We start from the raw sequence: 13,677 nt of genomic DNA on the forward strand, positions 1-13,677 counted from the left end.
TTTTTTTTCTGTTTTGTTTCATCTCACTGTGTAGCCCTGGCTATCCCGAAACTCACAGAGATCCACCTGCCTCTGCCCCGCCAAGTGCTGGGATTAAAAGCGTGTGCCACAGTACTCAGATCTTCTCTGAATTTCTAATTAAGATTGTCGTGGTTGAATACTTGAGCATTGGGGCAGTTCCTGCCCCACTGGTGTCTCTGCCTTGGGAGATCGTGTCACCTTGTGGGGCCCAGACAGACCAGCTGAAATGGCAATCCAGGCTTGTGAGAGACCCAGTCTTCAAACTCAAGACAGGAGCATGGAGAGGTGCTCTTGCAGAGGACTCCGGTGACAGAGGATGGAGGCCATCCTCAGGGCTCACACAGGCCCACACAAACTAAATATGTCCTCTGTACAGCCAAGGTCCAAAAACCATTGCAACCCTCTGTCTACAATTCACCTCCTCACGTATCACACAACCCCTAAGTGCAGAGGGCCTCAGAGGGGACCCAGAACGAACACCGTGGTGATGCTGTGGTCTCCTCCTCCACGGTAATGCTGGCACAGTCTCCTGTGAAGAACAGAGAGAGCAACCAGAGCGCACACTACCACGCCTGTTTCCAGTCTTGCCGGCGGCGCATCGACCCCACCACTCTGTCAAGACTTCAAGAGCACTGCCCCCACCCCACCCCCACCCCCAGAGGACTCACTCCTGGGAAACTTGTAATTCTGCAAAGTGTATAGGCAACTTCCAGGCAAAATGGAGACTAGCATCCACTGACCAAGTGCTTATTATTTTTTTCTTCTTTACAAGGAATGATTTTCATAAAAGCCTTGACTTTAGAAACAAAAAAAATAAAATAAGAAAGAAATGAAACATTCATCCCTGGTGCCGAACCGGTTGTGTCACCAGGTCTCCTCTGCTCCTGCACAGACCTATTTTTCTCCTGCCCTGGGGAGAGTGGTTCCAGAGGGGAAACAGTTGCCTCACCTGTCCTTGGAGCGCTCAATTCTCTTCCAGCCCACTCTGCTTCCGCATGATGTCAATATCTATTTGTGTCAACAAGTGTTCCTTTGAATTATGAATACAGTCAAATTAGAGCATCTTCATGGCCATATCTGTGGGGCTCTGAAGGACAGGCACAGGGTGTTAATCTATATAGCTCAGTGAGTGCGTGCTCTCTCTCTATTCACAGAATCTTTCCACAGAGAAAAAATAAGCACAGCCCTGTACACACTCAGGAACCAGGTCAAGCCATGCAAATGAATCCCTTTGCATCAAAACATGGGTCTTTGCGGTGTCTCTCGTGCACTACCGCACCTATCTTGTCTGTTTTCTCCCCCTCACAGACCACGGTTCTTGGCTCATCTTGGCATAGAGCATGCAGGGGTTTATAGTCCACGATGAAGACGGTTCTATACCACATTGCAGTCAAATACTATGCTTATGGGACATATGCAAAGTCTGCTTCCGGGGCTCTGTAATGCTCTCTGGAGAGGGTGGGAAATGCCTATCTATTGAGGGGGTTTTATTCTGCATGACTCCCTGTAAGTGTCCCTCCCCAGGGCTCTCAGATGCTCTCCTTATATCTGTCACTGTCTTCCCATCACCCCATCTTTGCATCCAGGTTGTGAGTTCCATGAAGACAGGAGCGGGTCTTGTTCGCCTTGTGTCCCCAGTGCCTGGCATGGCACCCAAAGCATAGAAGCCGCCCTACGACTGTCTAGTCGGTGGGCATGTGCAAAACTGACTTTACCTTTAGTCTTCTAATACAGAGTGATGCTGTGCCGTTACAGAGTGTGTGTTAGGTAGGTGACAGCCCACGGGTTAAATGAAAACTCTCAGGGGCTTAGATTAATTGGAAGAACATTTCCCATTCAACGATACCATACGGCTCTTGAGCAGTCAAGGCTGCCGCACAGTTCCTCCTGGGGAGTCTATTCTCATTCACCACACGCAGAGAGGGCAAGGATAAACAATCAAACAAACAAACAAAAGAACAGAGCTCCAGGGGCTGGGGATTTAGCTCAGTGGTAGAGCGCTTACCTAGGAAGCGCAAGGCCCTGGGTTCGGTCCTCAGCTCCGAAAAAAAAAGAACAGAGCTCCATCCAAGCCCAGCTCGATGCACCAGTGGGTTTATCAGGATTCCTTACAGGAAAATGGATGTCTCAAGCAATGGATGTCTCACCAAAAGCCTTCTGCACAGTTGCAGGAAGTTCTACCAGTGTCTCCTCTCCCTCTGCCCCTGTTGACTACTTAAATAACTTTGGGGCTAGGAGCCGGGGTGGGGAGCTGGTGAGCCCTGAGTTTCTGGTGAGGTTCTTGAACCTCCCACTTCCCTCCAGAAAGAATGTCTCCGCTCACAGGAAATGGCTGCACAGACAACGAAGGCCAATGAAGTCATTTGGCCAACAATAGCCTGTGGCTTCCGTAGATGGGCAATCTTTCTCTCAGCCCACAGGAAGCTGAATATGGCAAGAGAGAAGGGGATGGTTCTGCTAAAGTGCACAAGGCAGAGATGGTAGCCTTACATCTGCACCCAACCACAAGTCGTATAGCTACCTAGCTGCAAGGGAGGCTGGGAAATTATAGTAAGTAGACAGCCATGAGCCCCATTCAAATATTATTGGAATTTTTTTTACTGTAATAATAACAGATATCTGTAGACAGTGGCCAGCATATGGTATAAGGATTTAGCCAAGGATACATGTATTACAAAAGTTTTAAAAATAACTCAAATATAGACTTCTTGTTTTCTCTATTAACAAACCTCTTTGTTGCAGAATGACTGACCTAAGTTGCAAACCCTCCCAACTCTGGCCATCTTCACACCTCCTCCTGACTGTAACTATCTGAGCACAGCCTCCCACATATGACCACGGTGAACTTGTCCTGGGTGGGCCCCATCATGTCTCTAACACTATTCCGGCATTTATAGCTCATCCTGCCCCATAAAAAATGTCTGATGTCTGAGTTCCAAACACTCTTTTAATGCCTGGAGAGACACTATAACCATGGGGCTGAAATCTAGCCTGTGGCTGACCTGAGCTTACCATTTCTGCCTGCCTGATCTTTGGCAAATCTCATATTATGTCCCATTGTGCCCATGTGTCCACAGAGTCACACGCAGGATGGAGGTGGGAGCATCTCCCGTTTGCATTGTCACAGAGACTCCTGACATCTCTTAGCTGTGATTAGCTCACGTGGGGCCTGACACACGATGATCCCTCAGTTTAGTTCACTGTCCTTTTTGTCCCTTCTCGTGCCCAGACATTAAGCACTGGCCTGGGTCCTCGGTGCCTTCAATTTTGATAAACAGGACTAGAGAGCCAGGGATTTAACCACCAGGGCACACTCCTCCACAGAGACTGCTGTTGTTCTCCTGGTGCGGAGTCTCTGTGGTTCTGGTTCTAATCTCTTAGCAAGTGGCAGGCCCACCCACGGCCCAGTTTTCCCCCCGACAGTGGCCTAATCTTGGATCCAACAGGTGTTTGTAACACAAAGGGAAGGGCCTGGAAACAGAGCCAACGTTTGATTTCCTCTGGGCACAGGATGCCTTGATGCATCGTTGGGAGCCCTATTAATCCAGTCTCTTCAGAATTTCGAGCATACAAACAGCACACACTAGGAAGGAGAGTGCTCTCTTGAGCAACTGTTAATGAGAGATTTATGAAAGACGCCATTAGCAGCATCTACTCCACAAACGCCCAGCGCCCGCTCATCAAGGGTTCAGAGCCGGTTACTCATTCATTGTCTGCAGAGGAAAACAGGAAGGGGAGCTTCAGCTGCTCTCTCCATATCAAGCCATCTCTTTCTTACCCTTTATGTCTCAGCACCTCTCTCCTGGAGGTTCTTAATTATGAATACAGGAAAAGGGGGGAGAAAACAAGATTGGTGGGGCGGAAGGAAGGATCTCGATTTTGCAAGCCTGGAAAGGGCTCTGTTCTCAGTGCACTGCTTATACTCAGGGGGATGGGGAGGGCCTCCACTTTCACAATCAACAATTCCTTTCTACTACCAGCATATTAATTTATTCCCCAATTGCAAATGTCAGCCAAGCGATTCAAACCCTCTTAAGGAAACAATAATGGGTACACGTATGTGTGTGTGTGTGCGTGCGTGCGTGCGTGGGTGTGTGTGTGTGTATGTGTCAGTGCCAGTGTGCGTGTGGCAAGGCACGTGTGCATAGGTGTGAGGAAAGCTTTAGGGAGCCTCTTCTCTCTTTCTTCCTGCTGAGGCAGGCTCTCTGGTTTCTGCCACATCGCTGAGTATTCCAGGCTCGCTGGCCTGAGGGCTGCTGGCTGATTTTCTGTGTCTTCCTCTCATCTCACCTCAGCCGTGTCGGGGCTACAGATGTGGACCACGTCATCTGGCTATTTGATGTGGAGTCCTGAACCTAACTCAGGCTGCCAGGGTTCGTGCTTCCACTGCTTTTTACTGCTCCTTAGCATTCTCTCTCTCTCTCTCTCTCTCTCTCTCTCTCTCTCTCTCTCTCTCATACACATTAATGAGATGGGAGCTACATCTACAGCTAAACTGCTGGGAGGAAAACTGTTTTAGCTGCACACAAAGTACTAAAAGTAAAATCTTCACACCCTGCTTAAACGTCAATTCAAAGTGGATCAAAGGCCCGAACCTTAAACTTTGAGGCCACTGGAAGTAAATGTGAAGCCAAACACCTGAAGACATCAGCAGAGATGGTGAGTTTCTGGTTCGGACCCCAGAGCACAGAGAACCAAAGCCAAAGGCAGCGAAGGGAATTAGATCAAAATAAAAAGTGTCTGCACAACAAAGGAAACAGTCAAGGGAGGGAAGAGACAACCACTCACCCCCAAAACAAAGACCTCATAACACAAGACGGGACGGGTTTTCAAAATGGAGACACTTCCCAAGGGAACAACAATGCACACACCAGAGCAAGGTGGAAAACGCAGACACGGGGCAGTGCTGCTGGGCTCACAGAGACTGGAGGCCAGCTTGCTCCTGCTTGATCCACCAGCTTGCTTCATTGCCATTTGGGTCTTTTCCAGCCCGGAAGCTGATTGGGGCTGGGGTGTGGGAGGGGGGTTTCTCACCATCTCTGAGCTGAAACTGAGGTCCTCAGACAGGAGCTGGACAAACACTAAAATGAGTTGATGGGAGCCCCTAAGTTCCCACCTGTTAATGTACCTCTTGATGAATCAAATCTTCCTATTTCCCTCTGGGGCACTTCCCGTCTTACGAGACCATCGCTACAGAAAGGAATGAGAGCCAGGGATGATGTGTCCGGCATGCTATCTTGCTTTTTGTTGCAATAACCCACAAACCTGGTGCCAACGTTTGTCCTAGTTGGTTAAGTCTGTTGCTATGATAAAACACGGACCCAAAACAACCTGGGGGAGAAAGGGTTTACTTGGCTTACAGGTTGCAGTCAGCCATTTAAAGAGTCCAGAGCAGGAACTCAAGGCAGAAACAGAAGCAGACACCATAGAGGAAAACTGCTCACTGGTTCGCTCCCCACAGCTTGTCTGGTTTGTCCAGCTTGTCTAGGTTGTTCAGCTTGCTTTTTAAATACAACCCAGGACCACTAGCTCAGGAGAGGCACTTCCCACAGTAGTCTGGAACCTTCCACATCAATAATTAATCAAGAAAATGCCCCACCACCACCACCACCACCACCACGACCTCACACAGAGAGACTTATTCACAGGGTAATAGGCTGGAGCATCGTTTTCTACTGAGGCCCCCTCTTCCCAGATGATGTATCCAGTTGACCAGACAAACAGACAGAGGAAAGAAGAAAGAAACAAAGAAACAAAGACCAACCAGTGGGAGTAAATTGAGGAGTTTTAACCCAGAAGGTAACAAATCAGAATTAGGCTTAAAATAGAGTGTGTGGCTAGTGAGTTCAGAAAATAATTACACGATAATACAGTACGTGCCAAGGACTCGAAGATCTCTAGGCTACAGCCAAGATGCCAGCGGTAGACTTAGCAGGAAGCAGGCCACTGGGAGCTGTCCAGCAAGGAGCTGCTGAAATTGCAGGGTGCCGGGGAAGCGTGGACACTTTCCTGTCAGGAAAAGTTCAGATCCAGGTAAAATCTAGTGACGTGTCCCAACACTAGCCAGGCGCACCTCTTTACAATGACACGTGACTTCTAACCACACTACATTCATGCTATTTTAATGACGGCTTTATTAACATAAAATACTGAATCATAAGGTCTGTCTGCCTAAGTCACACAATCCAGTGAATTTTAATGGATTTTTAAGTACTTCTATAGTGGCTAATGATATTAAGTGCTTGTTGAACATCTTTAAAGGATTTATTTTTATTACATTTAGTGATGTATATGAGTGTGCTTGTTGTGCACCTGAGTGCAAGTGCCTTCCCACGGAAGCAAGAAGAGGACCTCAGATCCTTGAGAGCTGGAGTTAGAGCCAGCTGTGAGCCAACCAACATGGCTACTGGGAACTGAACTCAGGTCCTCTGCAAGGGCAGCATGTGCTCCTAACCACTGCACCATCTGTCCAGTGCCCTGTTGGACATTTGATATGTCTTTCGGTGAAGTATCTGATCAAATAAATCCCTTGCTACTTATTTTTAATATATTTTTATCAGTGCATAAATGCTTGGGCATATTTATGGGATTGGATATGACATGATATTTTGATACAAGAGTATAATGTTTACTGTATAATGACGAAGTATAATGACAAAAATAATTTACTGACTGTTTTTTAATTTGGTCCTTTGGCTTTCCAATCGGATTATGCACATTTTCTGTGTCTCCTAAGCAGAAGTCACTTAGCAGGCTGTCTCATCTCCAATGCCTTTCTCCAATTCTGCGTGTTGTTTTCTTGCTTTCCTGGTAGGTTTTTAAATATTGGGGTTTTTTTTCTTTTGTGTGCTTTTGAGAATAAGGAAGGTGTGCGGGCCTGGTTTGGGAGATTTTGCAGTGGAGAGGCTAAGCCGGCACGTGAAAGTTGAGGGGAAAAAATGTCTTTAAGTTGACATTTCAGCTAGATCTTGAAAGACAACAGGAATACGGCGGCTGGATGACTGAAGATGCTTTTTGAGTGCAGAGAACATCTGGGCGGATTTTCTACTAATCCACTCTAAATTTTTAGGATGGCTTTTGACCAAGGATTGAAAACAAGAATCCCCACATGGGCCAGTACCACACAGCAAACACAGGCAGACACTGTCATATCCTCCGATGATTAAAATAAAGCTGACTTATTTATAGAAGATCCCAGTGAAATGGAGAAGTGAGTCTTTAGGTTCTCTCAAAGCCCAGGGGAGAGGTCACAGTGGTCAGAGACCAAGTAGGTGCTCCTTAGCGGTTGGAGTGTAGCCAGAGTTTTAAGGCAAAAACTCCAGCTCTGATACCCAGACCAATACTCCAATTAAAGAGCCAACGTATAAAGATGGGAAGATGGTTCTGTCAGCAAAGCCTGAGGACTGATCTGAATTCTCCTGTGAACACGTGAAGAATCTGGGTGTGTTTATGATGGGAATCCCAGTTCTGGGGAGACAGAGGCAGAATCCGATCTCGGGGGGGGGGGGTCAGCGACTAGCTAGCCTAGTGTGATCAACATTCTCTGAGGTCAGTGAGAGACCCTGCCTCAAAAGCAAGATGGAGAGCCCGTGAGAAACAATGCTGAAGATTATCAGCCTCTGCCCACATGCACGCAGGCAGACGATTTGCGACTACACGCCACATACGTGCGCCTACATGAGCACACGCTCGCATTAAAAAAAAATAGAATGTAATAGTGAAAGACATAGAGAAGAGATCTAATCAGTGTTACACCAAGTCTATCTCTTGAGTCCCAAGCTGAGCTCTAAGTTAAATGAAAGCTTGAGGAGTGTATACTTATGTAGTACTGGCCAAGGTGCCATCTGTGGCCATCGCTAATCTATTCTTGTCTCAGCTGTGGGGTGGGGATATCCCCAGAGGTCACCAGTGTACAAGATGGTGAGGTCAGCAACTCACCCTCAGGGACAGACAGTTGGCCTCATCTGGAGGGAATGGGTCTGTGACTCTGCCTGTCTTCACTCATTAGTGAAGAGTTGTCCAAGATGGCCGCTGGTTTGGGACAATAGTCCATTCTGTCATCAGCCCTAAAGGGGGACATACTAAGATTGGTTAGGTAGGCAGACACAGAGGAGGACAGAGGTCCCTGGCCTTCACCGATCTTTTAGTTACCTGGTGGGCCCAAGTAAAGATTCAAAGCTATGGTGTTTTGTTATTGTTTGTTTGGGGGCTTTAAAAAAAAACAAAACAAAAGCAAAAGCAGTTTTAAAGTGCTATTACATAAAGACGAATGTTGGATGTCAAGTCCCCAAGTTCTCCTCCAGAGGATGGAAACCAGGAAGTGTTCCCAGGTCAAGAACAGAACAAGAAAAAAACCTCATGGGTATCAAATGTTCCTGCCTTGCAACCCAGCTTTACCCATGACACTAGTACCCTCAAACACACAGACCCAAATGGTATGAATACAGCTCTGGGTGCGACCCTGAAGACAAGAAGCAGCTGGAAGTTTGAGATTGCTTTCCCTGCACCCAGGGAGAACGGTGGCTTAAAATCAGGAAATCACTTTAAAGGGCTGACAATTGGCAAAGTAGTATTTCACACCCCTTGTCTCACTGGCTGAGATGCCCCCACCCCCATCAGCCCCGTTTTAGCAGACGCTGACAGCTTGCGGATCTGTTTACAAACACCGAGAAGGTGCTGTGAGAATTCTGACGCTCTCTGCAGAGCCTGCCAGCTTTTAAACTCCCTGCAATCCAACAGGCGGAAACAGTATCGAAATCCCACCCTGATCTGCATATGCCTGCCTCCCCGATGGTTTATCCCCCAGTCATATTTACTTTTACACAAATTCATACCCACATCCTCCACCCAGCTTTCTCAGCCAGCCACTCTCTGCTTTCTATCGGTGTGGAGGGGCGCTTTGTCTTCGAGAGGAATTTGGAATCCATCCTGGTTGATCTTCTGGCTGTGTCTAACAGCCATCTGCATCGTAAACTTGAGGCTATCCGTTTAAAACAATTTCCTCGGCTCCAAGCTTTTACGGATATCCTAAATTTCGTTCTACCCGAATTGAAAAAGTTTCTCTGGGCCATGGTTGGCTGTTGCTAGGGGTAACCAGTGAGTAGTCCGTTAAAGAATGTCAGGTGATTGATAACTATCTCTCCTGGATGGCTATTACTGGGAGTCCAGGGCGAGGGAAACATCCAGAAAACTTCAATACTTAAGCCCTGGTTATCGAATTACTATAGTTCTGAAAATTGCCACAGGTCACCCAAAATGGCATGGCCCTGGCTCATACTGCTCCAGGTGACCAATTCAGAGGTCCAGTGGGGTCCTCATGCCCACCTACCCCAGAGGGCTGTGCCCTCCAGACTGCAAGCGTGGTTGGTAGGTCTTCTGCCTGGAGACCTCCTATACCTCAGCCCTCCCAGATGCAGCTCCTTCCTTGGTCCCCTCTACACTCTTCAGCCCCAGCCTCTACCCCACCAACCCACACACTGGATATCATCTCTCTGTAGAAGTCAATCCTACATATCCAGCAGACTAGGAAGGGTCCTTAGCCATCCAGATTAGAGCCCCTGCCCTCTGCCCCATGGTCCCTTAGATCCCCCTGATTTGTGTCCATCACCCCGAGCTATACTGTAGTATACAGGCTCAGCTGGACAGGATGGGGGCAGGGTCTGCTAAGTACAACTCCCATCCCAAAGGAGAAGTTCTGTTGCAAGTAAAAAGCTACAGAGCATGGACTCGTGCAGAGAGAAGCCAGCAGACAGAAAAATCCTCTGTCCAGCGGCTTCATTGATGCCCAGGGTTTGGTTTGGTTTGGTTTGGTTTGGTTTGGTTTGGTTTGGTTTGGTTTGGTTTAGTTTGGTTTGGTCTGGAGATTGAAACTGTTCTCCTTACACATTAGACATGTGCTCTACCACTGGGCTACAGCCCAGCACTCTTCACAGTTGTAATCTTGAGGCAGGGTCTCACTAAGTTGCCCAGTTTAGCTTTGAATTCTGTCTTAGGATTTTACTGCAGTGAAGAGACACCATGACCAAGGCAACATTTAATTGGGGCCGGCTAACAGGTTCAGAGGTTCAGTCCATTATCATCAAGGTGGGAGCATAGCAGCATCCAAGCAGGAACGGTGCAGGAGGAGCTGAGAGTGTTACATCTTCATCTGAAGGCTGCTAGTGGAAGACTGACTTCCAGGCAGCCCTTAAGCCCATGCCCACAGACACACCCACTCCAACAAGGCCACACCCACTCCAACAAGGCCACACCCACCCCAACAAGGTCACACCTCCTAATAGTGCCACTCCCTGAGCCAAGCATAGATAAACCATCACAGATTCACTCTGTAGCTCAAGCAGGACCTGAACTCAAAACACTCCTGCCTCAGCATCCTGACGTCAAAACACAGCTCTCACCTCAAAGGGAACAAGAGGTTGTTTATTCTGGAACCAAATGAGTGGCTATGGCTGATACATGTAGCTTCAGCTCACCCCCAAAATCAGGTCGCAGTGTGTGAATGTTTTCATGAACTGTTTATAAATACAAAACAAAAGAAAGTAATAAATCTGGGTACTTTTGAGTATATTGGTGGTGCGTGTAGGCAGGTTACGGCAAAGTGCCAGGGACTTCTTGATCTGAACGCTGTGTCACAAGGTGGGGTGGGTGCGAATTGGTGATCCGCTAACTTATTACATTCCCAAAGGTCTCAGAATGACTACTGTACGCTCAAAATATAGTCCAAGACAGGCTGGGAGATAGGGCTCCGTTGGTAGAATGCCTACCTAGCGTGCATGGAGCCCTGGGTTCAATCCCCAGCACCGCAGAAACAAGGTGTGCTGGCATGTGCCTGTAATCCCTGCAGTCAGGACACAAAGGCAGGAGGATCAGACGTTTAAACGTACCATTGACTTCACAGTGAGTTCGAAGCCAGCCTGGTATAGTTGAGGCCCTGTCTGCAGAAAATAAAGTAACCCAAGATAATCTGGCCATGAACCCGCACATTCCGACTCTCCACAAACAGGAAACCTCTGCTCACACCAGCCTACATCACTACCAGAGGTCGATGTAATTTAGAAAGTCGCAGTGACCACCCCAGTCTCCAGAAACCATGCCCTGACCAATCATGAGCCATCAACATTGGCAACAAACTCTCTCCTCCCTTAGCAAAAAGGTTGAGACTCCCTGTAGGCACACTTTAGCAATAATATTGTGTCTTAGACTTGTTAAATTGCATATTAAATTGATCTTTTAGTGAAGATTTAGTTTTTGTATGTTCTTGGAAATGGACAAATTTGGTGCAATTCGCATGACTGTGTTATTTGCTTCACTACGGGTTTCCTGAGTAACACCTGCGATATCTTCAAAGTGTGTGTGTGCTTCTCTGGTTTCTCTTCTTCCAACTCAGACTCTGGTTGACGGGGGGGGGCGGGGGGGGGGCAGCGCGTCTCTTGCTTCCTTCTGCATTCCTTACACCAAGTGCAGACCTGACCCATACCAACCCACAAGGAGGAATAAATGCTGATCTCTCTTTACCCGGCAGAAGTACCACTCCTACTCGAGCGCAGGTGAGCAGTCCGGTCTGCAGGGGGCGCCAGTCTGCTTCCTCATCTCCGCGATGGAACCCGGAGCCCCGACCTGCTGTCAGTCAGACCGTGCTAGCAGCTCAGTGGTCATTTTGCTGCACTGAAGATGAAGTAGGAGTTCCAATGCATAAAACCCGAGTGCTCTCCCTTCTCACATCTAGCATCAAGTCCCACAACCCCTGCCTCGCTGAGTAGAGAGCTGTAACTGTAGCAACCGGTGTTGGGTGGGGATGAGAAGAGACCAGAGAGAGAGAGGGTCAGAGCGACAGGGGATGAGACAGGCTGGTCAGAGTCTGCACTGATTGTTGGAGACGCAAAGGAAAGTTTTTTCTATGTCTCCAACCTCCCCTCCTCCCCCGTTTCTCTCTGGAGAAACTAAAATCTAGACTGGACAGCATCCACAAGAGAAGCACCTAGAAGAAGATTTTTTTTTTCCCAGCAGCTTGCTCAGGACCCTGCAGGAGCTGCAGCCGGAACTGGTCCCCGCCGATAACCATGAACTCTTCCTGCTGCCCGTCCTCCTCTTATCCGACGCTGCCTAACCTCTCCCAGCACCCTGCAGCCCCCTCTGCCAGCAACCGGAGTGGCAGTGGGTTCTGCGAGCAGGTTTTCATCAAGCCAGAGGTCTTCCTGGCACTGGGCATCGTCAGTCTGATGGAAAACATCCTGGTGATCCTGGCTGTGGTGAGGAACGGCAACCTGCACTCCCCCATGTACTTCTTCCTGTGCAGCCTGGCTGCGGCCGACATGCTGGTGAGCCTGTCCAACTCCCTGGAGACCATCATGATCGTGGTTATCAACAGCGACTCCCTGACCTTGGAGGACCAATTCATCCAGCACATGGACAACATCTTCGACTCTATGATCTGCATCTCCCTGGTGGCCTCCATCTGCAACCTCCTGGCCATCGCCGTGGACAGGTACGTCACCATCTTCTATGCCCTCCGTTACCACAGCATCATGACGGTTAGGAAAGCCCTCTCCTTGATCGTGGCCATCTGGGTCTGCTGTGGCATCTGCGGCGTGATGTTCATCGTCTACTCCGAGAGCAAGATGGTCATCGTGTGCCTCATCACCATGTTCTTCGCCATGGTGCTGCTCATGGGCACCCTGTACATCCACATGTTCCTCTTCGCCAGGCTGCACGTCCAGCGCATCGCGGCACTGCCACCTGCTGACGGGGTAGCCCCGCAGCAGCACTCGTGCATGAAGGGGGCCGTCACCATCACCATCCTGCTGGGGGTTTTCATCTTCTGCTGGGCGCCTTTCTTCCTCCACCTGGTCCTCATCATCACCTGCCCCACCAACCCCTACTGCATCTGCTACACGGCGCACTTCAACACCTACCTGGTTCTCATCATGTGCAACTCTGTCATCGACCCCCTTATCTACGCCTTCCGCAGCCTGGAGCTGCGGAACACCTTCAAGGAGATTCTCTGCGGTTGCAATGGCATGAACGTGGGCTAGGACCCCCGTGGAGGTGTTCCACGGCTAGCCAAGAGAGAAAAGCAATGCTCAGGTGAGACACAGAGGGTGTTTGGAGCTGGAACTGTGCTTGGCTTCATCTGTAAGCTGGTGACCCATTGCAAATGGGGACATGGGGTAGAATGGGCTGCCTGTGAGGATCTGTGTGTGGGTAGGTCAGAGTGTGATCCACCACATAACCTGGAAGAATCAGGCAAGGCAGCCCTGAGTGTCATCTGTGCTCATTGCTAGGCGCCCAGGGCTGTGGCTCCTGCCTGTTCTTTTGCTTTATATACCAGTAACTCTGTGCTTCAAGCCATCCAGACGGGAGGGCTCTCGTGAACAGACCGCTCAGACCTCCGGCAAGCATCCCGGCTCACAGCAGCCAGCCCCAGCTCCCTGCCTGCTACATGGAGAGCTTTGCACATATTCTGTGGGAGAGTGAGTGAAGCTGTGAAAAAACGATGTGATGTTCGCTGCTCCCTTCCAGGATTCGCATCCGTGCCAGCCTCCCCGAACTCCTGCATGGAGATGTGACCCCCTTCTCTCTGTGCCGTTGTCATGCTTGTTACTGTTGTTGGGGTTTCGTTCATTAAATCTAAGCTTCAAAACCTAATGTAGCAACGTG

At 49.0% G+C, this 13,677-nt stretch overlaps 1 protein-coding gene across 1 annotated transcript; it reads left to right on the forward strand.

Moving 5' to 3' along the window:
• Nucleotides 1-11,981: 11,981 nt before the first annotated feature.
• Nucleotides 11,982-13,079, forward strand: Mc3r (melanocortin 3 receptor). Its single transcript, NM_001025270.4, has one exon. It carries the CDS (start codon nt 12,081-12,083, stop codon nt 13,050-13,052), a length of 972 nt encoding a protein of 323 aa, NP_001020441.3. The 5' UTR covers nt 11,982-12,080; the 3' UTR covers nt 13,053-13,079.
• The last annotated feature ends 598 nt before the right edge of the window (nt 13,080-13,677 follow it).

This window comes from Rattus norvegicus, chromosome 3 (genome assembly GCF_021556685.1).
Source record: "Rattus norvegicus strain SHRSP/BbbUtx chromosome 3, alternate assembly SHRSP_T2T, whole genome shotgun sequence".
Lineage (NCBI taxonomy): Eukaryota > Metazoa > Chordata > Mammalia > Rodentia > Muridae > Rattus > Rattus norvegicus.

Bases quoted from the DNA above. Each gene is read 5' to 3' on its own strand.
- Mc3r (NM_001025270.4), top strand. From the start codon at position 12,081: ATGAACTCTTCCTGCTGCCCGTCCTCCTCTTATCCGACGCTGCCTAAC.